The following is a 20,838-nucleotide window of genomic DNA, read 5'->3' as shown; positions in this document are numbered from 1 at the left end:
TCCAGTCGTCCATCATCCAAGATCCGTGGGAAAAACTTGATAATTAATTTTTTTTTAAACAAACGATTTAAGGTGGTCGTGAGGACCGATTTGGTTTGAAGGTCGTGGGGACCTATGTGGTGGGCTCGGGAAGCACGTTGTACTACTTTGAGGGGACCATTAGTGTGTAAAATGTTCATGAAGGAAACAAAGTCCTCTTTTTATATTACAACTTGCATAAAGAGCATAATTGTCCATTCAAGTCAAAATGGGAGCGTTACTATGTAAATTGGGAGCGACAAATAGCAATTCACATATTATATTACTCTCCTAAAACTTTGTACATTCCAAAGTGATGCAAATAATAATACTACCTCCGGTTAAATTTACTCGCAACAAATTCCTTTTTGGGGTGGTTCAATTTACTCGCAACAAAATTTTTCTTTTCCTTATTTGGTAAATTTTTCCCTACAAAATGTCATATTTGCCCTTACTTTTTTTTAAAACAAACTTATTAATACTCCTAATTCTATAAATTATGTTAATGTTTTAATTATCTAAACTAATCACTCCCACCAAATTTACCCCTTTTCCCTTTAAATTGATTCCTCTCCCAACCACCTTCATTGAATCTGCATTCAATACCCATTGAAGATGGTTGGGAGCATTCAATTCTGGGTTTGTTTCCCAGAAATTAAACACCTCCCAAACCCTAACACTATAAATCTCACACTCTCTCTTTCTCTCTTCTCTACGCCTCTTCACTGTTCGTCATTTTTCTCCGTTCTTCCCTCTCTTTCTCTCTCTCTGTTCGTCTTCCCCGTCTTTGTTCTCTCTGAAAATGGATTCCCCTCTACCTAAACAACCCGATCCCAAAAAAAACGAGTCCCTTTCTTCTGGATCTACTAGATCACCAACACCACCGCCTCCTGGAGTGACTAGGTATGTCCCATGTGACTCAGCCAGCAAAAAAGAGAGGGAAATTCCCACTTATTCCCCTTTATTAAGCTAAGGGGCCACATGCTTTCCCCTTACTTTATTCCCTTAATTACTATCTCAACACATGCTTTAAGTCCCCTAAAAATTTTGTCTAGATTTGCGTAAATGTGTCCTTTGTTGCGAGTAAATCGAACCGGAGGTAGTAATAAAAAAAAAAACGGAGGGAGTAAAGATATGTGTGAGGTAACTTGTGATAATAAGTTAGATGAGTGGTTGGGACTATTAGAAGCAAATTGACATTAAAGTTCAAATTATTAAAAAATAATCGAAAGTTGAGATTATTTTGGACAAATGAGGCAAAGTTGATATTATTTTGTCTCATACTCCATCCGTTTTTAAATACTTGCTCTATTTCTCTATGCGCGGACTTTTAGGAGATTATGGAGAAAGTAATAAAATATGGAGATAGTGGGGTAGGTGAGAAAATAAAAAAAATTATAAAAAGCAAAAGTAGTGGAAGAATAGGAGGAGTGAGAGTATTATATTGGGTCTACTAAGTGTGAGAAATGAGTTAAATATTGTAAAAAGCTTTCCAAAAAGAGAAATGGAGCAAGCATTTAAAAACGGCCGAAAAAGAAAAGTTGAGCAAGTATTTAAAAACGGAGGGAATAGTTGTTATTTATTTGCTATGTAAATAGTAACCATGCGTCAATAATTAATTCCCAAACACCACCTTATTTTTGCCATAGAAAAGTCAGTTAACTGTCCGCACAACATTTTTCTCTCCTCCTTGTGTAGCGTATCACGGTGATTCACCAAAGCCGAGGAAATAATGTCGAATTCCGACACAAATTCAACCGTAAATGCACCAACAAATGATTCCAATTTAAGAACTTGGCCTGAAAATGATGATAATAATGCAAATGATGATAAAATCACGGGTAGTTCAGAAGCTCTAGCTGAAGGCATTTCTACAATGCTTGCTACTATTATTAGGGATTTTGATTCCAAAGCTGAAGATGCTTCTCGAAGCCAAACTCACCTCTTTTCTGCTCTTGATCGTCTTACTTCTGGTAATTTTTTCAATCACTTTCTACAATTTCCTTCGTTTTATTTGTTTTATAATTGGTGATTTAAATTATGCTTTATCGTAGTGTTAAATTTGTTCAATTCTGAATATCTTTTTTTTTTTTTTTTTTTGGTTGATTATTGTTAGAGAATCAGTTTCTGTTTCGTAAAATACGAATTATGATTCAGTGTTTTTGGTATGTTCTGCTTTCAAATTCAATTGGTGATTAAAATCATTAGGTTCTGATGTTAAGTCTGTCATTCTTAATTTGGAGAATTGTGAATGAATTGCACAAATAACACTTTATACTATTTCATTCGTTTTTATTTGTTTTATACTTGGTAATTTAAATTATGCTTTATCGTAGTGTTAAATTTGTTTGATTCGAAATTTCTGTTTTTTTTTTTTTTTTTTTTTTTTTTTTTTTTTTATTATTATTTTTTTTTTTTTTATGTATATATTTTTTTTGTCGATTATTGTTAGAGAATCAGTTTCTGATTTGTAAAATACGAATTATGATTCAGTGCTTTTGGTAAGTTTTGCTTTTAAATTCAATTGGTGATTAAAATCACTAGTTCTGATGTTAAGTCTGTCATTCTTTAAATAGGAGAATTGTAAAGGAGTTGCACAATAATCACGAGGATATTGTTTAATTTTTGGTTTCTATGCCTTCCGTCACATTTTGATTCAATCAAGCTCAAAATATCAGTAGTATTAGAAAGTTTCTGTTACCTCGACCGTGATTAACAATTCAATCGTTCACTAGCAAATCGTGGTTAGTATCGCAATAGCGAAACTCAAAGGAATTGATAGGAGCCTAGGAGGGTATATGAGTAAATTTTTTGTTTTTTTTTTTTTTTTTACCTTGATATGTTGGCTCTCATTTTCCAGAATAGATCCTCTGGCTCATATGAATTCACACTTCCCGTTTGGGTTTTACGAGTTATTAGCAAAAGATAAAATGAACAGCAATCACTATCTTTGCACCCCTACCAAGCCGCTACTGCTTCATTACATTTCTACTCAGCACCACAACCATCACCAACTACCCTTTCTCGTGCCTGCTTTTACGTATTTTTATTACTTGCCCTAGCCCACTGCCACTAAATTATGGGCTGTGCTCAACTACTCATCATTGAACTGATGGTGACCAATGTTGCTCTAAGAGTTGGGTGCGAGTTTGCTCATTGCCTGCCATGTTATTCATGAAGATTGGACTACAACACAATCTGAAAAATCACAACAATTCAAGGTTTTATCTTGATTTATAAAACATGATATTAGAAATCGTTAGAATGTTATAATTCGTAATAGATTTGACAAACATGGAGGGTTTTTGTTATGATTCAAGCTTCTCTCATTTATTAATCAATTTTTAAATCTTGTCTTTTTGAAATATTGGGTAATGGTATGGCCTCACTCCTACTAGATTGCTTCCCTTTTGAGCATTATGGAGTGCTCAAGGCCTCTCCTAGGTTCTGCTAGACTCGATACCCCCATTTTTACATTCTACCTTGTGGGTGGTGACTAGTTTCCCTGTTGCTGTTGTTGTTGCTCTAGATACTTGCTCCCTTTAATAAAAAATAATCACGGTAGTTGATCCTTATCTCCCATTGCTCTGTTGGGTGTGGTCATGTTGTTTTCATCAAACTAGAGATTGGGAGCAGAGATTACTAACCAGAGATAGACTGCTAAAGTTTGGGGCTGCTACTGGTACAACTTGTCTGCTATGTGTGGATGTTTCTGAGAATCATGATCACTTAATTTTGACTGCGCTTATAGCCTAAAAATTTGGGAGCAGATGCAACAATGGCTAGGTATTGGAATCAAGCTCAAGAACTTGAATACAGCAAGTGAAATAGCTACAAAACTAAATAGTTTTCAATAAGGAGTGTTTAAAACCTGCATTTTGGCAATTGTGTATCAGATTTGGAAAGCTAGAAATGGGACTTAAAAGTCTTATGTGTACATGCTACTGCAAAGAATATAAAATTTGAGATTAGAAATAGTTACCTAGGTATTGTCTCTAGGAAGATAGGAAGTAAAGATTGTGAAATGGTTTGAGAAATTAACTAAATTAACTGTATAGTTTGTATAGTTAGTTTTTGTTGGTTTTTCCAGTGTGCTGCCTATTTTGTGCTGCTCCCTTTTTTTATTACTAGGTTGTACTGGATTAAGAACTTCCAGGTCTTTATCCTCCCTTCTATAGCCTGACCATTGCTCGTTCCACTGTTGTCACCACCAAAATTTTCTTGGGCAGCTAGCTTCAGTTCAAGTATGTCTAGCCGGGGCGTGGAGGAGGAAGGAGCCATTGATAAATTTGCTCCAATACTACTTGTAAGTTGCAATGCCACTAGATGCAGATTAGTCACAAATTAGGTCAATACTCCCTCCGTCCCATAATAATATATATAAGGGAGGCTTTGACAATTGACCCTAGTAGTAAGTGTAGATGACTTAGGTTTGATTAGAAAAACTTATACTAGAGCAATTTCATGTTTGATTGGTCATTTCTTTTGCATTAATTTTATATATAAGCATGTACACACCACTCTTTTTCTTCTTCGGTGCATTTTCTTTTTATTTTCTTTTGTTTGTTGGTCTGCTGTTTGTTTTGTAGTTTTTATTTAAATGAATGTTCTGCCTTTTCTAATGTTCTCGGCTTGGTAGAGCTCGATCAGCTATTGGAGGATGTACCATTGCCATTTATTATGCAGCATGCCACCAAGCTTTCTAATATCAGGAAAAGAGTGTCATCATTGAACGCAGTCTTAAGATCTGTGCAACATCGTCTTGATAATATCGACCGTATGATGTCTATTGGCTCAATTGGTATGTAACTTCTCACTATTTCAATTTTATATAATTTTAATTAGCTGAGATAAAATATTAAATTTGTTGGATAACTTTTTTGGCAATGGATTTAGTGAATGAAATGAAACTACTTGTTTACCTTTTTCTAGGTATATAACAGAGATGAAATTATAAAAAAGGAAAAATTGAAAAGAATAATCCCACCTTTCGCATATCTGCTCAAAATAATCCCATCTTTGCGTATTCCAGTACACCCATCTTCTTAAAATGATCCTTTTTACAGGGAACTTGTAGAAAAGGTTAACTTTTTTTTTTTTTCCTTATTCCCTCTTTTCCCCTCATGAACCCCTCCATCGGTTCGCCACCACTAGCCCATCCCTGAGCCTTTAACCCAACCACCAAGCAATTCACCACCCCTTTGACCTGCGTCACCCCCATTCCCCCGAACCAAGACCTAAACCCTAACCAATCCAATCAACCACGGAGTCACTAATTTGCGAGGAATATCGAGTGCTTTAGCTATCAATGGTTATTCCTTCTTCTCCATTGATTTGCCTCGTCAAGTTCGCCGGTGATATGATGCTGCTGGAATGGGCGCCGTCTTTGGCTATGAATCTTTCTCTTTCCTCTTATTTTGTTGATTTTGTTTTTAATTTGAAGAAATTGTGAGTAATTTTTAAGTATTATGAAGTAATTTGAGCTTTTTGTGGAATTAAGAATGTCTCTCGTGGACTTGTTCATGGAATATTTGTAATTGGATTTGATTTTTACTCTTTTTGAATTTTTTGTTTGTAAATGTGAATTTTGTTTGCTGGTGGGGTTATTGTTTTAGGTGGTGGCTAGGTCGAATGGTGTCCGTTGGTGGTAGCTGGGTACCATGGCCGCCGGCAACCTGGGTTTGAGGTGGTTTTTTTTTTTTTTTTTTTTTTTTTTTTTTTTTTTTTTGTAAAAAATCTAATTAACCAAGCGAGGAAGGGGATGGGATGGGGGAAGAAGGTGGCCAGGTCCCGCGAGTGGCTGGGTCCGGATGTTTCTGGCGGGTTTTGCGGGCTCCACCGGGGGAAGGGAGCTCCGAAAGGCGGCAAGGGAAGGAAGGGAAAATGTTTTTTTATGATTATTTTATTTTTTAAAAAATACCAATCAAAAGGTGATACGTGCAGTCACCTTCTATAACCAGTTTCTAATTTCTCAAACCGGTAAAAGGCTCATTTTGAAAAGATGGGGGTATAAGGTGGGATTATTTCTGGAATACGCAAAGGTGGGATACTTTTGAGCAGATGTGCAAAAGGTGGGATTATTTTGAACAGATGTGCGAAATGTGGGATTATTTATTTCAATTTTTCCTTATAAAAAACCATATGGAACACTTCATCTTTTTTAGTTGGTCTAAGACTTCACAATATTATTCACCACAAGCTAAAGACTAAAAATATGTTTGGTGTCTAAAAGCAGGTTGGTAGTTTGGGAAAAGCAAACAATGACACTGCATATATATTTGCAAATGTTCATGGCTAACTGGTAATTAATGTGAACAACTATAATAAGATGAAGACAATATGTTCCCTTTTCTTATTTATTCTTATTTATGCTTTTCTGTTTTCTTCTATCTTAGCAGACAATAAATCAAATATAGGAGGCGCCAAGTAAAGTCCTCAAATAACAGGTATGTCTCAGTTATTACCTTGCTTATGGCTCTTTTTTATTTTGCATATTGGTTGGTTAAGGTTATGTTGCAACTGGATAACTAAAATTATGTACAAGATGAGCGATATCTTGATATTTTATTACAAATTGACCTTTATGATTGCTAGAATTTGTTGATTTTGTTGTTTAATGTCAGGCCAATTGTCCAAATTGGTAAAAAAAATTGCTCCTAGCGACAATTTGGTAAAAAAAGCTAACATCAAGCGACAAATTGGTAAAAAAAAAAAATCATCTCAGACGACAATTAATCCAAAATATACAAAAATTTCCGACAAAGTACTCGCAAATGCTTAATTTAGTTTGTATTTTGTGGTTTCTTACCTAATTTTCCAACCCCATTTTCGGAATTATCAATTAGATGAAAATTTATTGTTTAAATATTAATTTTTACTTAATATTTCCTACCCGTTATTATCAATTTAGCAAATATAAAAGGAGATGACATATTAATTTAAATTTTTTTATGGGAAAAACATTTTTTAAAAATACAATAACGAATTAAATTAGAAAATTTAAAGACTTTGTCGAAAAAAAGTTAGATATTTTGGTCTAAATGTCGCCATAGCTTAATTTTTTGGAAAAATTGACGGGAATAATCCCAACTTTGCTCGATTCGCTCAAAATAATCCCAACTTTTGATTATTTTTTAATTTTCCAAACTTTAATATGAATTTGCTTTCAATGGTCCGGGTGACTTATAACCTATTGAATAGGTAATTTTTTAAAAAAAAGTTTAATACACACGTGTCATTTCATGATTGGTCAAAAATAAGTTTAATTTTAATTTAATTTATATTATTAATTAATAAACTTATAAAAATTATTAAAAGAAAAACACTACCAATTATACAACGGAACAACCACACCGCCCCCGCCTGCCCCCCACCTCTGACGGCCGGCGCCTTATTGACTCACTGGCTTCCCAGCGCCCATCGCCCTAGTTCATTTCCCCCCTCCCCCGCCGGTGAAGCTCAACCCACTCCTCTCCCCTTCCCGTTTGGTTTTCTGGTTTGTTCAAGGTAGGCTTCCCGCCGGGTAATGTGGGTAGTTTTGAGTCTGTTTTAAGGTTTTGGGGACAGGCAAATAGGAGATGAGGGTCGTTCTAGGGAGGGAGGGGTGTTTATGCGGTGGATTGAGGAGGGGGAATTGGTAAGAGGGCGGCGCGTCGGGGGAAGGGGTTGTTCGTGGGAAAGGGAAAGCGGTTGTTCGTGGTCAAGTTTTGCCGTCGGGGAAGGGTCGTTTTCGCCGGTGATTCCCGCTAGCGAAGCGGGCTAGGTGCCGGCAGCCGAGATGGGGGACTGGAGCGCTGGTGGCAGTGGCTAGTGGAGGTTTTTTTTTTTTTTTTTTTTAATTTTCAAAAATTCTTTTAAGGTTTTTTTTTAATTATTTATTATAATTTTTTTTTTTTTACTTTTTAGTGTTTTTTTTTTTTTTTTTTTTTTTTTTTTTTTTTTTTTTTTGACCAATCACGTCCTAACACGCGTAAGGTGACTTATTATAACAAGTTTTATAACCGGTTGGGACCATTAAAAGCAAATTCATATTAAAGTTCGGATAATCAAAAAATAATCAAAAGTTGGGATTATTTTGAGCGAATTGAGCAAAGTTGGGATTATTCTTGTCAATTTGTCCTAATTTTTTTTACCAAATTGTCGCTTGGGGTTTACTGTTTTTTACCATATTGTCCTCGGAGTTAATTTTTTTACCAAATTGTCGCTATGGGTCATTTTTATTTACTATGATCATGATCGACTAATAAGCATACTATTTTATTTATTATTTGAAGGCCCCATCTATTTAGATGGGCATTAATGAGCTGACTCTAATGTAATCTTGAATACATGCTTGATATTGTTTATTCCAAAAATTTGCTTAAGGACATCAGTCCACAGATCAAGTGATAATGTAAATTAAGTAAGGCATAAAGTAAGAAGAAGATATGGTGACATGGAAACATAGGGATAAGGGTGAAAAGGTCAAAAACCACCCAATCCACTAGTTTGGATCGTCCTTAAGAGACAACATCAATTGCAATTGAACAAAGTCAAGAAAATTTGCAGTTGAACTTTATGCACTTGCTAGAATATAGAAGGAAGTAGGGCCACTCACACTTGTTTCAGGCAAAGCAAAGCGCCTTCTCCAGGCAAGCGCCCTCTCAGTCTATAGGCTCTTAATGGTCTCTCCAAGCTTCAATCATTGGCTATCTGATAAAACTTCACCTTCTTTCTTTCCCTTCTCATTTATCACATATGCACCTTATATACCAATATTCCCACGCAACCAGCTTAGGAAAACAAAATCCTTTCCCCACAAGCCAAATATCACAGAAGATATTCCTTCCTAAACTCCACTTGACTCCCTAAATTATACCACAACCATATACTAGACATATCTCCTAAATATGGTAAATATTATCTTAATACTGTCACTTATCCTTTTTTTCATTTACCTTTTTCCTACAAAACAAATCACACCAAGCACAGGTATGGGTAATGATAATTGTGCAAGTATGAGACTATGAGGAAAAATGGTGGAAAATAGAAGAAATGAACCAAAAGTTGCAAAAATTAAAACAAAAAAAAAAAAAAAAAAAAAAAGAAGAGAAGAAAAAGAAGGGATAAGTGCAGAGAAATGTAAAATGAGGGCATAAATTCCACTCATCATATTCCACCTCCAAATTAACTAACTCATATTATAGGACTGCGTCAAAGGTTTATCGCCCCCTCCCCTCCCATAACAATGTCTCATTGTTGCCATATTGGTCCCCATGGGAACAGTACCAACTGGAAGTTGGAGTGTAGATGGTCAGAAATTATGGTGCATTTTATGTGGGGATGGGTAGTGATTGAAGTGAATGTGGTAGGAGGAGAATGGGAGGAGTGAGTGAAGCAAAAGATTAAAACAAGGGCATATTGGTCATTTAATATAGCGTCATGAGTATTCTTTTATTTTTTCGTGGCAAATAGTAATTGATAGCATGCCCTATATAGGCTATTTTAGAAGCCTGTAACCAGTTCCCTCTTTAATTGGAGAATAGGACACATAAGAACCAGGTCCCCTATAGTCCAGCTTGCCAAAATTATCCCCTTCGTACTGCACTAAGCTCTCATGAATTCTAAGAACTATTTTGTGCAAATAAATTGTGTTTCCGACTCCTTTGCTACTGGCAGCAGCTTTGTTCTAAAAATGCGATTAATTTCAAATTACAGATATTAGTCGAAAACCACTGACTCATCTCAGCTTCGTTGTGCTTTTGTCGTTTATGAAACTTTTTTACTTCTAAGCTCAGGAACCAAATGTTGACCAGTAATGTACAGTTCAAGTTTTTGACAAGTGATCAGCCAAAAACTTCAATTATGTATTTGATCTCTGCTGGTGTCTGATATAATATAGTATCACTGTCCTGTGTAATAATAAGCTCCCTGTGCTGGTTTACGCAAATTGTTGGTTTCTTCTGTGGGCCGATTTCATTTGCTCCTCAATGCTCTAGTCATATCTTAAGTATTGCATTTACTGTAAAATGATAATATTCAGATGTCTTTACTTCAATCTACTTGGAAACTTTATGGTTTCTGTCTTAGCCTTTTTTATTGATTCTCCATGTTGCTTTACTCTAAGTGCTGATTTGTGTAGTGTCTTATTTCATTTATTCCAATGTAAAAAGTTCATATAAGATTTTTTTTTTTTTTTTTTTTTTTTTTTTTTTTTTTTTTTTTTTGTTCTCTCTTTTTCTCTGCTTGGCTGCAATCTGTCACCATTGCGATTATAGTGGAAAAGCATTTGAGAAAGATTATTTCATCTTTTCTGTGACATTTTGGTTATCCTCATTTTATGAAGTGATTATGCAACACTATAATTAGCACAACCTCCCGTAAAAAAAAAAAAATTAGCACGACCTATCTATGAGCGCTTAAGTACTGGAAATATAAAGATCGTTAATAAATTTTAATCTAAGTTTATGCAAGTAATGATAGTCTAAACTATGTGCACAAAGTCATCACCTAGCCATTGTCAACTCAACATGACTTTAGGCCATAGCAATGATTTTGGGCCCCTGTTCCAAATTGAAAAAGGGGCCCTTAATAATGTGAAAATTATACTTTTTTTTTTTTTTAATCTATAATTTAGGCAATGCACAATTTCCCTTTATGTACATTACAAAGTAAAAATGCTTTCGTATAATAATGATACATTCAATTGAAATTACGGTTATTTTATTCATGTTGATAATAGCAACTAAATTCAACTCAAAGCTTATATCAACTTAATTTATTTAACTTCTATCTATTTAAAAAGTTATATTCTTCTGACGCTCTTTGAGGCAAAATCATCAATCAAGTCTTCATATTCAACTTTCTTTAGAAGATCATTCTCAATTGCTATCATTGCCAATCCATTAAGTCTTTCTTGTAGCATTATAGAACGAAGATATGACTTCAATAGCTTCAACTTTGAAAAGTCACTTGAATAGTTAACAAAATTCTATATGCAATAGTTGCATTGGGAAAACAGTCCATATCTTTCAAAAACCTCAAAATATCAATAGGTCCTTTTATGTCATCGCGCAAAATTTCTTTACATCTCCACACATAATTCATTCCCATCAATATCTGATTGTTAATTAGACATAAGTGCATTTTCAAATTTCAAACAAGATGATTTCAAACATAAATCATCCAATGACTTCAACTTTTGAGGAGTGAATAAGAAACCAAACATACTTTAATATTCCTCAAATTGCTTATATAAAGAGAATTAGTAGCTTGATAACAATGTAAAAAAAGTAATCAACTTTAAATGATTCTTCTTGAGATAGGGGAGTATTTGTTGAAGTGCTTAGATTTTCATCAAAATGTTTTTTTCTTCGAATTTCACGTTTTTGGGGAAATGTAGGATCAATATCCATTTCAACAGCAGAATTCAAAGCATCATAAAAACCAGTTTCTCTATACCCCTCAAAAATAGAAATCAACTAGAGCTGTCAAAAGTTGACCCGACCCGAAATACTGACCCTAACCCTAACCCGTCTGAACCCGAAAAAATGGTGACCCGAACCCGACCTGAAACCAACCCTAGACCCGACTTGACCCGAGTATTTGAGACCCGAACCCGACCATGAACCGACCTAGAGAGGACCCGACCCGAATGTGACCCGTAAATTATTGACCTGAACCGAACCCGACTCGAACCCGAGAATGACTAAAACCCGATTTAACCCGTCAAAACCCGAATTCAACCTGACCTGTTACTAACCTGACCCGAGTTCAACCCGACCCGTTCCTAACCCGACTCGATTTTAAACCCGACCCGAAATAAACTCGACTTGTTATTGACCCGACCCAAATTCAACCCGATTTGTTATTGACCCGACCCGAATTTAAACTCGACCTATTACTAACCCGAATTTAAGGATTTAGGAATTTTTAGGATAAAAAGAGTGCTCCGTATTTTGACTATTGAGTTTTAGGCTTTTTTTCAATTTATTAACATGGATTCCAATTATAAAAAAAAAGTGGCCTTTCTCATCTTACTTGACTTATCTCTTACATAATTCTCGTCAAAGAAAAACTAAACTGGACAGCAGCCAAAAAAAAAAATTAAACAAAAAAATAAAAAATACACGGGACCCAGACAATAGCAAGTCTTTCTCATCTGACTTGACTTATCTTTTTTTTTTTTTATTATTATTTTTTTTAAGGGAATTCAAATTTTTGACTTGAACCACACCCGAGACCGACTTGGAAATGACCCGACATGATTATAACCCGCAAATTATTGACTTGCCAATTTGAACACGAGAATGACCAGACAAGTATAAATGACCCAACTTGATTGTAACCCGCAAATTATTAACTAAACCCGACTTGAACCCAAGAATGACCTGACTTGGAAATGACCTGATTATAACCCGCAAGTTTTTGACTTGAACCGAACCCGAGAATGACCCGACTTGATTATGACCCGTAAATTATTGACTTGAACAGAACCCGACTCAAACCTGATAGTGACCCGACCTGATTATAACCCGAAAATAATTGACTTGAACCGAACCCGACTCGAACCCGAACATGACCCTAACTCATTTAAACCCGTAAAAATCAGAATTTAACCCGACTTGTTTTTCACTCGACCCGAATGTAACCCGACCTTTTATTGACCCGACCTAAACCGACCCGAACCCGAAAAGATGTATGACCCGACGTGACCCGACTCAAGCATGACCCAACCCAAACCCGACCCACATAGGTCCTGACATTAACCCCTATTGACCCGACCCGAGATGACCCGACCCACACAAACCCGACTCAAACCCGACCCATTTACCCGAATTTACAGCTCTAAAATCAACCCTCTTATTTTTTTTTAACATCCACATCAATAAGCATATTCTTTGATTGTATTAGCTTGCTTACCAAATTAATTGCACATACTATTTAATACCAAATCAATGTTGCAATTAAAAACTCAAAATCACCAAGCTCATTATTTGCTAAAGATTTGACTTCACTCTTTATATTGTTATCCTTATCATTACTATCGGCTACTTGTAGTAAAGCTTCTCGTATCTGACATTTGAAATCTAATAGCCTGAACACTTTCAACACGACTTTCCCAATAAGTAGATGACAAAGACTTAATAGTTAGTCTTTTTACATTGTCTTTAAAGATTTGCCATCTCTTAGTAGAATGTGCAAAAACTATATATATACGTTGAATGACTCCAAAAAAAAGTCTCTAGCTTTATTACATGTGTTATCCATATCACCTAATGTCAAGTTTAAACTATCACAACCACAAGGAGTATAAAAAGGAGTAGAATTTAAATCCAAAATTTTCTTTTGAACTCCTCGATGTTTTCCTTTCGTATTAGATCCATTATCATAGCCTTGGCCTCGCACATCCATTATATCAAGATCAAGTTTTTTCAATTCATTTTGTAAAACATCAAAAAGCCCTTGGCTAGTTGTATTTTTTACATTAAAAAATCCTAAGAATGATTCCTCAATTAGACATTCACTTATTTTAATATCAATAGCATTTGCTCTTGATAAATAACAACGGGAGTATAATAAAAAACTTCCGAGAAATATTTGCTTGCTTTATCTTTCTAATGATTTCATCTTTTATTGCAGAACCAAGCGAAAGTATTAACTCCTTTTGAATTGTATGACCTAAAATGAAATTGAATATCATTATTAGTAATACGCTTGATATGTTCTTGAATAATTGGGTCAAACTCGGCCGACATTTCAATTAAGCCCAAAAATTACCATTACTTTTTGGGTATAGTTTCCCATTTGAACCACGAAAGGCTAGATTATGCTTGGCAAGTAATTTGACAATTGAAACAATTCTTTGCAACACTTTCTTCCAATGGTCTTTTTCCTTTTCAATTAGCATTTGAGTCGTCTTATCAATAGTTTGATTCTTCTGAAATATAAGACGCAACTCATATTAAGTATTCACATTCTTAACATGATCTATGCATGTCTCATGTTCTTTAAGTCTAAAACTTACATGCCCCCAATCTGAAAATCCTTCATATACCAATTCCTTTTTTTAAATTACTCCTTCCGTCCCAAATTACTTGCAACGTTTTGACTTTTTGTAGACTCTATCAAGCTCTTTGGAATAAACAAGCCAATCCCTATCACATTTCTCACCGTTTATCGTCTTGAAAATCCATCTTTAGGACCTTTCAGAATAAAATCATTTTTCACTAATAAATCAATCATTTTAGAATCAAGACCATCCCAAACTCTTTGATCGTATATATTAGGCATATAACTAGTTTCCTAGTGATCAACATTGTCATTATGACGAGGCATATCATCAATATTGCAATTATTATCATTCTCAATAGGCACATCATTAACATTGCAATTAGCACTAGGCACATCATCAAAATTACTATCTACATCATCAACATTCTCCGCACACGGCGTAGAATGGGGGGTGCAAAGTGCCCCTTTGCACAGTGCCCCAATTTTAAGATGGCCCAATTTTTTTCCCTCGTATTCTTATTTATTTTTAAAAAAAAAAATCTAAAATGCCTTATTGCTTATAAAGCCCAATAATGTAGCAAACACGACAATTTACGCAAATTATTTTCCTTCCAAATTATATTCCTCTCTTTATTCAAGCTTCCATATTAATTCCTACAACTTTCCAAATTCCTCCATCAATTCAAATTAGTTTTATTAATTTCATCAATTCAATTTCATGGAAAATTGTATTGCCTATTTCTCCTTTCAAGGATTTTCAACCAACTAATTTGAATTAATGGAGGAATTTGGAAAGTTGTAGGAATTAATATGGAAGCTTGAATAAAGGGAGGAAAATAATTTTAAAGAAAATAACGAGCGTGATTGCCGTGATTTGCTGCATTATTGGGCGTTAGAAACAATAAAGCATTGCAGATATATATTTTTTTTCATAAAAAACAAATAGAAATAAATCAGAATAGGAGAAAAAAATAAAATGATTAGCCCTTTTAAAATTGAGGCCCTGTTGATAGGTTTAAAAATCATCGTTAAAAGTCCTCCTATCAAATTAATCCTAACTATCAATATAAGCGAATATAGCGGGGAGTAAGGGTCATTTGCACGGGGAAACGAAACAAATCAATGATAAAATTCATGAACACAATAGCCAAAGGGTAAATTTTTGGTATTTTTTTTTAGGTTTAAACACCAAGGATAACTAATAATACAATGAACAAGGGATTCATGCAATGAAAACAAGCGCTAGGGAGTACACGGGTTCTAAACATGGCCAACACATCAAAATAATGATGAAAATCAAGATAAACAAGGCAAGGAATATGAAATTCCACCTAAACAATTCATTCCCCTGCAATTGTTCAAGCAAATCGATGATCGAGATCTAATACCTAAATTAAATCACTCCCTTGAATCAAAATAGGTAACAATTCAAATTCGGGAATTAAAGGTTCACTCAATAATCTCAAGCAATTTATATCACAAATCATCAATTCAAGGCATAATAATCAATCATCCATCATCATCTAGTCAATATAAATCCACATTCTTCACCCCCTTCCCCTAGCTAGAAATCTAGCCTAGAGAAAAGAGAGAAACCATTGAAACAAAGCTAGATGAAACATCAACCACCATAAAACTAATCAACATTCACAAACAAGGATGAACAAAACAAAGCAACAAAACTAACCACAAACAAAGTTAACAATCAAAATTGAAATCAATAAATAAGGGAAATAAATTACTAATCAAAAGCTTGGATTGAAATAACTTGAAGTTCAATAATAGAGGAATATAATTGAAGAAAACCACACTTTCTCTATGTAGGAAACTGGGTTAAAACTCTCTAAATTAGGGCTAATATCTGAATAGTGGCTAATTACATCCAAATGGGTATTTATACCCTCTCCTAAAAACCCCTAAAAACCTTGAAAAGAAGGGATTAAAAATGGCTTCAAGAAGACCTAGAAGAGAGCTCTTCAGCACAGTCGAGGGGAGCGGTAGCTCCAAGGAGTCTGCTAGTTTAGAGGCCGCTCCAGAGAGGGATAGAGTGACCACTCCAAGCTCCTTGATTTGAAGCTTGGGCCTTCTATTGTTCTTCTCCGTAGCAGAACTCTAGCTCCTCAAGTCCCGACTTCAAGTGGCTTAATTCGGCTTCTGAAATCTTATTTGAAGAACCCTAAAAGATGAACTCAAGCACACTTGTGAGAAGTTTAGGGAAGGGGGGGTATTATTCATGCAATTAGAACTTTAGGAAAAACAAGCAAAAAGGGCCAAAGCACACTTAAGGGCCAACTATTAATAGAAGAAGAGAAACTAAGTGAGAAAGAGGGTAAAACAAGGATAAGAAGGGTTAGGAGGTTGAGAAAGAGACTAAATAGAAGGGTAAATGAAGCATATAAGTGGTCTATTATCAAATGCCCCCCAATTTAATCTCTTGCTCGTCCTCAAGTAGCTTAAAACAAAAGAAAAATAGACAAAGTGAACAAGAGTATACACTAAGTCACTTTTTGCTTGAGTGACAAGCCATTAAACCTCTAGATCACTCAAGAGGACGAGTGATGCTACCCACAACTCATTTCAATTCTCAACCCAAATATATACCCTCTTGCATGGTTCGCTATCCCTAATGGCATTCAAGCAATTTTCGAGGCAACAAAGCCAAGGGGACAAGCTATCTACACTTAGATGCTCATAGGGTCACCTTATTCGGCGATGATACCTCATTTCTCACCAATATAAAGGCCTTACCAATACTCTGATTACACATGCCCTCTTCAACTTACAAGCTAGATCCATTCATCTTTCCCCCTATAGCCCTATTACACCTCCCCTTAGCTATTAGGTTACTACATGCTTGCTTACATAAGAGAATGTGGACATTGCCACTTATTTAAATTTCATTGTCCTCTAATTTATAAGCATGTTATTGCTCTCGCCTTTTTGTTTTAACTGTTGGAGCGCTCTTTTTCATTTTTTTTTTATATTATTAATTTTGTTTAGGGGTTGGCATTTGTTCCATGTCGTTTAACCACTTATTAGCACTTAAGAGGACAAGACATTTTGTATACAAAGCCATCATACACTTCGCTAGGAGAGGCTTACTAGCAGTTTAGGTGTTTGATTCATTTAGTCTAAGCAAGCTTATTTCCAAAGACAAGGCTTTCACTTCTATAAAGACCTAAGTATGGGATAGAGTCCTCAAGTTTCATTTGATTGACCTTAAGCATCTAGGCTTAACTCAACCCCTTGCCGGGACTTGTAAACACATCAAGGGTCCCCCTACTAATGTAATTGGGAATCATCTAAGAGTGAAATGAGCATTGAAACCTTGTATTGAAAGCATTAAACACTAAAGGCAAAAGCGTGAATAAGTAAAGAGGCATGCCTACATATAATTTCCAATCGACAAACAAAGGTCGTTTGTCATCATACCAACGAACACCAGATTCCGAAGAATCAATGCGCATAAGATTGCAATTTCGTTCTATTATGACGCTATCTTGCTTGTATCAACCGGGATTTGAATCGTTGAAATCTACACAAATGTTAGATACAACACAAAACAACTCAAAAAATATTTGGTTATTAGCATGGGTTAACTACAACAAATAATAAAATAAAAACAATAAAAAAAAAAAAGAATGCAATAAAGAAAATAAATAAGAGAAGAAAGAAAAGGTAAGAAGGTTTAAAAAAAAAAAGGTGAGACAATTTGGATTAAAAGGGAGTTTGGATTGTTCACATTGGGAGCCTACAGTTGAGATTATCATTTAAAAAAAAAGAATCCATTGATTTTGGTAGAGAGAATGGAGAAATGAACATTAACAATAACATAATAAGCTTGTAAGAGGTGCTTATTGCCTTATTGGCAATCATATTACCCTAAGAGAAATGCCCTGAGATGAAATTAATGATAGAACCCCCCCCCTCTCCAATTAGAACGGAGCACTGTCCTCGGTGAGACAAATAGGAAAAAGGGGTTGTTGGGGGGGGGGGGAGGGCAAAAGAGGGTCGAAATGGCTATCAGGAAGTGGTATGGAAGAGGCATGACTAGTGGCTTTGGGGTGTACATGGGGTAGTTGGGGTGCCCACAATAATCACAACTCCCTCAGGCTCATAACCCGATGAAGTGGGGTAGTCCACTCGGGGGGCCACCTTGAAAGGATAACCCCTGCCAATAAGGACAAGTACTTCCCTCACTAAAGAAGCCATAATTTTAAGTGTTGGCTCCCCATGTGAAAAATCCAAACTCCCTTTTTATCCAAATTTTCTTTTATTTTTCTTTCTTCTCTTAATTATTTTCTTAATTGCTTTCTCTCTCTCTCTCTCTCTCTCTTTTATTTTTCTTTTTTGTTTTTTTGGTTGTAGTTAACCCTTGCTACTAAGCAAATATTTTTCGAGTTGTTTTGGTTCTTACATTTGTGAAAGTTTCAACGATTCAAATTCCGGTTGATACAAGCAAGATAGCTTCATATGATTTGGATTTGAAATCTTATGTGCATTTGGTGAAAATTTTCCATCTCAACTCTTAAAATATTTTAATTGGTTGCTTAGTATAGTCCTTAGTTCTTGGTATGATGTTGAATGGTTTGAGGACGTATGCATTGACTTTCTGGTATGATGCTGAACGAGCTTTGTTTGTCGATTGGGAATTATGTTTTGGCATCCCTCTTTACTTATTCATGATTTTGCCTTTACTGATTTTATGCTTTCAATAAAAGAGGTTCGGTGCTCATTTCCCTTTTGCCCTTGCAATTGAGTGATTAGTAGAGGACCTCTATCCCTAGATGTGATTAGTCCTCTTGCTCAATAGCAGGAGCTGTCGTTCCATGGTTAGGAGCGGTCGCTCTAAGCAGTCTGCCAGTTTCATCCTTTCTCATGTGGAGCGGCCGCTCTAGAGGGGTAGAGCGACCGCTCCAGGCTCTGTGATCCGAAGCTTGAGCCTTCTATTGCTCTTCTCTAAAGCATAACTCTAGCTCCTCAAGTCCCGACTTTCAAGTGGCTTAACTCGGCTTGCGAGTTCTCATTCCGAAGTAACCTAAAACATGAACTCAAGCACACTTTTGAGAGGTTCGGGGGGGGGGGGGGGTATCATTCATGCAATTAGAATTCCAAGCAAGAAGGGCCAAAACACACACATTAGGGCCAACTATCAAGAGAAGAGAAACTAAGCGAGAAAGAGGGTAAAATGAGGATAAAAACGGCTAGGAGGTTGAGAAAGAGACTACATAAGAGGGGTAAATGAAGCATATAAAAGACCACTTATCAACTGTGCAATGGGGCACTTTGCACCCCCTATTCTACAAGCCTGCATGACTTGGGTATGGGTATGGGACATGGTTAGACAGCTGTTCTTGCATAGAAATGAGCCAATTTAATGTTAAAAAACTATCAGGAATTACTTCATCTCTCTTTAGACAAAACAGGATTAAGAATTCTGAATGTGACAGTAAAAAGTCATCAATTGAGGCATTACTCGAGTCAATATCGAGGCATCACTCGATTCAATATTAAGGTATCACTCGAGTCTAAATTGAGGCATCACTTGAGTGGAAATGGGATGGAACACTAGAGCTTTTACTTTTGCTAGGCATGTCTCGTCATTAGTTTGCTGTCACCTATAGATGGTTATCGTCATCAAAAGGTAGAAATGCATGGTGTATGATTGGTTGGTTACTAGTCTTACTACTGTTTCGGCCCGTTCGATAGCCGGTTATATAAATGGTGGTAATCAGAATTAATTTTAAGTGAAATTAGGAAGGTAATTAACATTGTAATCCATATGGTAATGCAATTTCACTTGCAAGTATTTTTTTTTAAATTAATTTATTTTTCATTTTTTTTATTTACCATCCATTTCCACTCGGGAGGAGATATTCTGTGGAAATGAAAATTTCTATAGAAAATTGATCAATTTGTGATGAACTAGTATCATCATGGGAACGAACCTTGATTTTCCTTGCCAATTTACAGTTTCATTCACATTGCCATCATTTATGGCAACCTACCAAACAGGTTGTTAGTGTTGTGCCTTGCTTTTAACCATATGAAATTGAGAAGATTTATTAGTTTGTGTAGAGAGTGTTCACTGTCAAAGATACAATTATTAGTTCTTTTTTACTCTGTTTTCTTACTGAATATACCTGTAGTATTCTTATTACAGAAAATGCTCGTATTTTTCTTCTTACCATTGTTATCATATAACATAAACGAGATGTTTGCAAATGCTTTTGCAGGCTCTTTACACATGTACATACAGGTATTCCCATCAGTTTGGCATTCTCAGACATTTTGAACATGGAAGATTTGATACTGTCATCCAGATGTTGATTTTTTAGTTCAACTCTCTAAAATTGGATTTACATTCAGCTAATTGTGCACAAGACTGCTTCTCGTTGTGGAGGTTGATTTGCTTTATGTATAAAACTGATAAGCTGGGTTCATTTTCTCTTCCAATGTGATTCATGTTTGGAGAAATGAAGCATCCATACTGTGGCTTGAGGGTTTGTTCGTCGTTAGTACTTTGGTGTAAACAAATGGTTTTGAACTTTTATTTCGGAGACTTTTGTATAACAATCGCAATATTTGTTACACATTTCAAATTATTCTGAGGGGGAATTACTGGCATGAAAACCTTTTTGTTATTCATTTTATTTTATTATTTTTCAAATAGTTAGGATTAGGTTTTATTCTCAAATCTGAAACCTCTAAAAGATGGCATTATATTAGCAGGAAAAACTATTTCAGACAATGAGGGGACTACAATCTCACAAATGAAGTCACTGTACCATAGTTTATTTTGATAGCAAACCAATGAACATCAAATAA

General features: G+C 35.4%; 1 protein-coding gene across 8 annotated transcripts; it reads left to right on the top strand.

The window, feature by feature from the left end:
- Nucleotides 1–1,659: 1,659 nt before the first annotated feature.
- Nucleotides 1,660–20,626, top strand: LOC145604744 (uncharacterized). 8 transcript variants are annotated; one of them, XM_081660682.1, is made up of 5 exons: nt 1,661–1,991; nt 4,658–4,819; nt 6,254–6,319; nt 6,417–6,464; nt 9,715–10,145. In XM_081660682.1, the coding sequence occupies exons 1-3, from the start codon at nt 1,751–1,753 to the stop codon at nt 6,259–6,261; spliced, it is 411 nt and encodes a 136-aa protein (XP_081516808.1). In that variant the 5' UTR covers nt 1,661–1,750; the 3' UTR covers nt 6,262–6,319; nt 6,417–6,464; nt 9,715–10,145. The 8 variants fall into 8 exon arrangements, with proteins under 8 accessions (XP_081516803.1, XP_081516802.1, XP_081516808.1 ...); XM_081660677.1 differs by lacking the exons at nt 6,254–6,319; nt 9,715–10,145 and adding an exon at nt 20,247–20,626 and having other exon boundaries at nt 1,660–1,991; nt 6,414–6,464; XM_081660676.1 differs by lacking the exon at nt 6,254–6,319 and having other exon boundaries at nt 1,660–1,991; nt 6,414–6,464; nt 9,715–10,142.
- Nucleotides 20,627–20,838: the final 212 nt, after the last annotated feature.

This window comes from Chenopodium album, chromosome 22 (assembly GCF_948465745.1).
Source record: "Chenopodium album chromosome 22, dcCheAlbu1.1, whole genome shotgun sequence".
NCBI classification, from domain to species: Eukaryota; Viridiplantae; Streptophyta; class Magnoliopsida; order Caryophyllales; family Amaranthaceae; genus Chenopodium; species Chenopodium album.
Note: the sequence above shows the minus strand (reverse complement) of the source record. Positions and strands in the feature narration are given on the sequence as shown.

Bases quoted from the DNA above. Each gene is read 5' to 3' on its own strand.
- LOC145604744 (XM_081660677.1), top strand. From the start codon at position 1,751: ATGTCGAATTCCGACACAAATTCAACCGTAAATGCACCAACAAATGAT. The intron at 1,992-4,657 runs GTAATTTTTTCA...TCGGCTTGGTAG, and splicing joins TCTTGATCGTCTTACTTCTG to AGCTCGATCAGCTATTGGAG. The intron at 4,820-6,413 runs GTATGTAACTTC...CTTCTATCTTAG, and splicing joins GATGTCTATTGGCTCAATTG to CAGACAATAAATCAAATATA.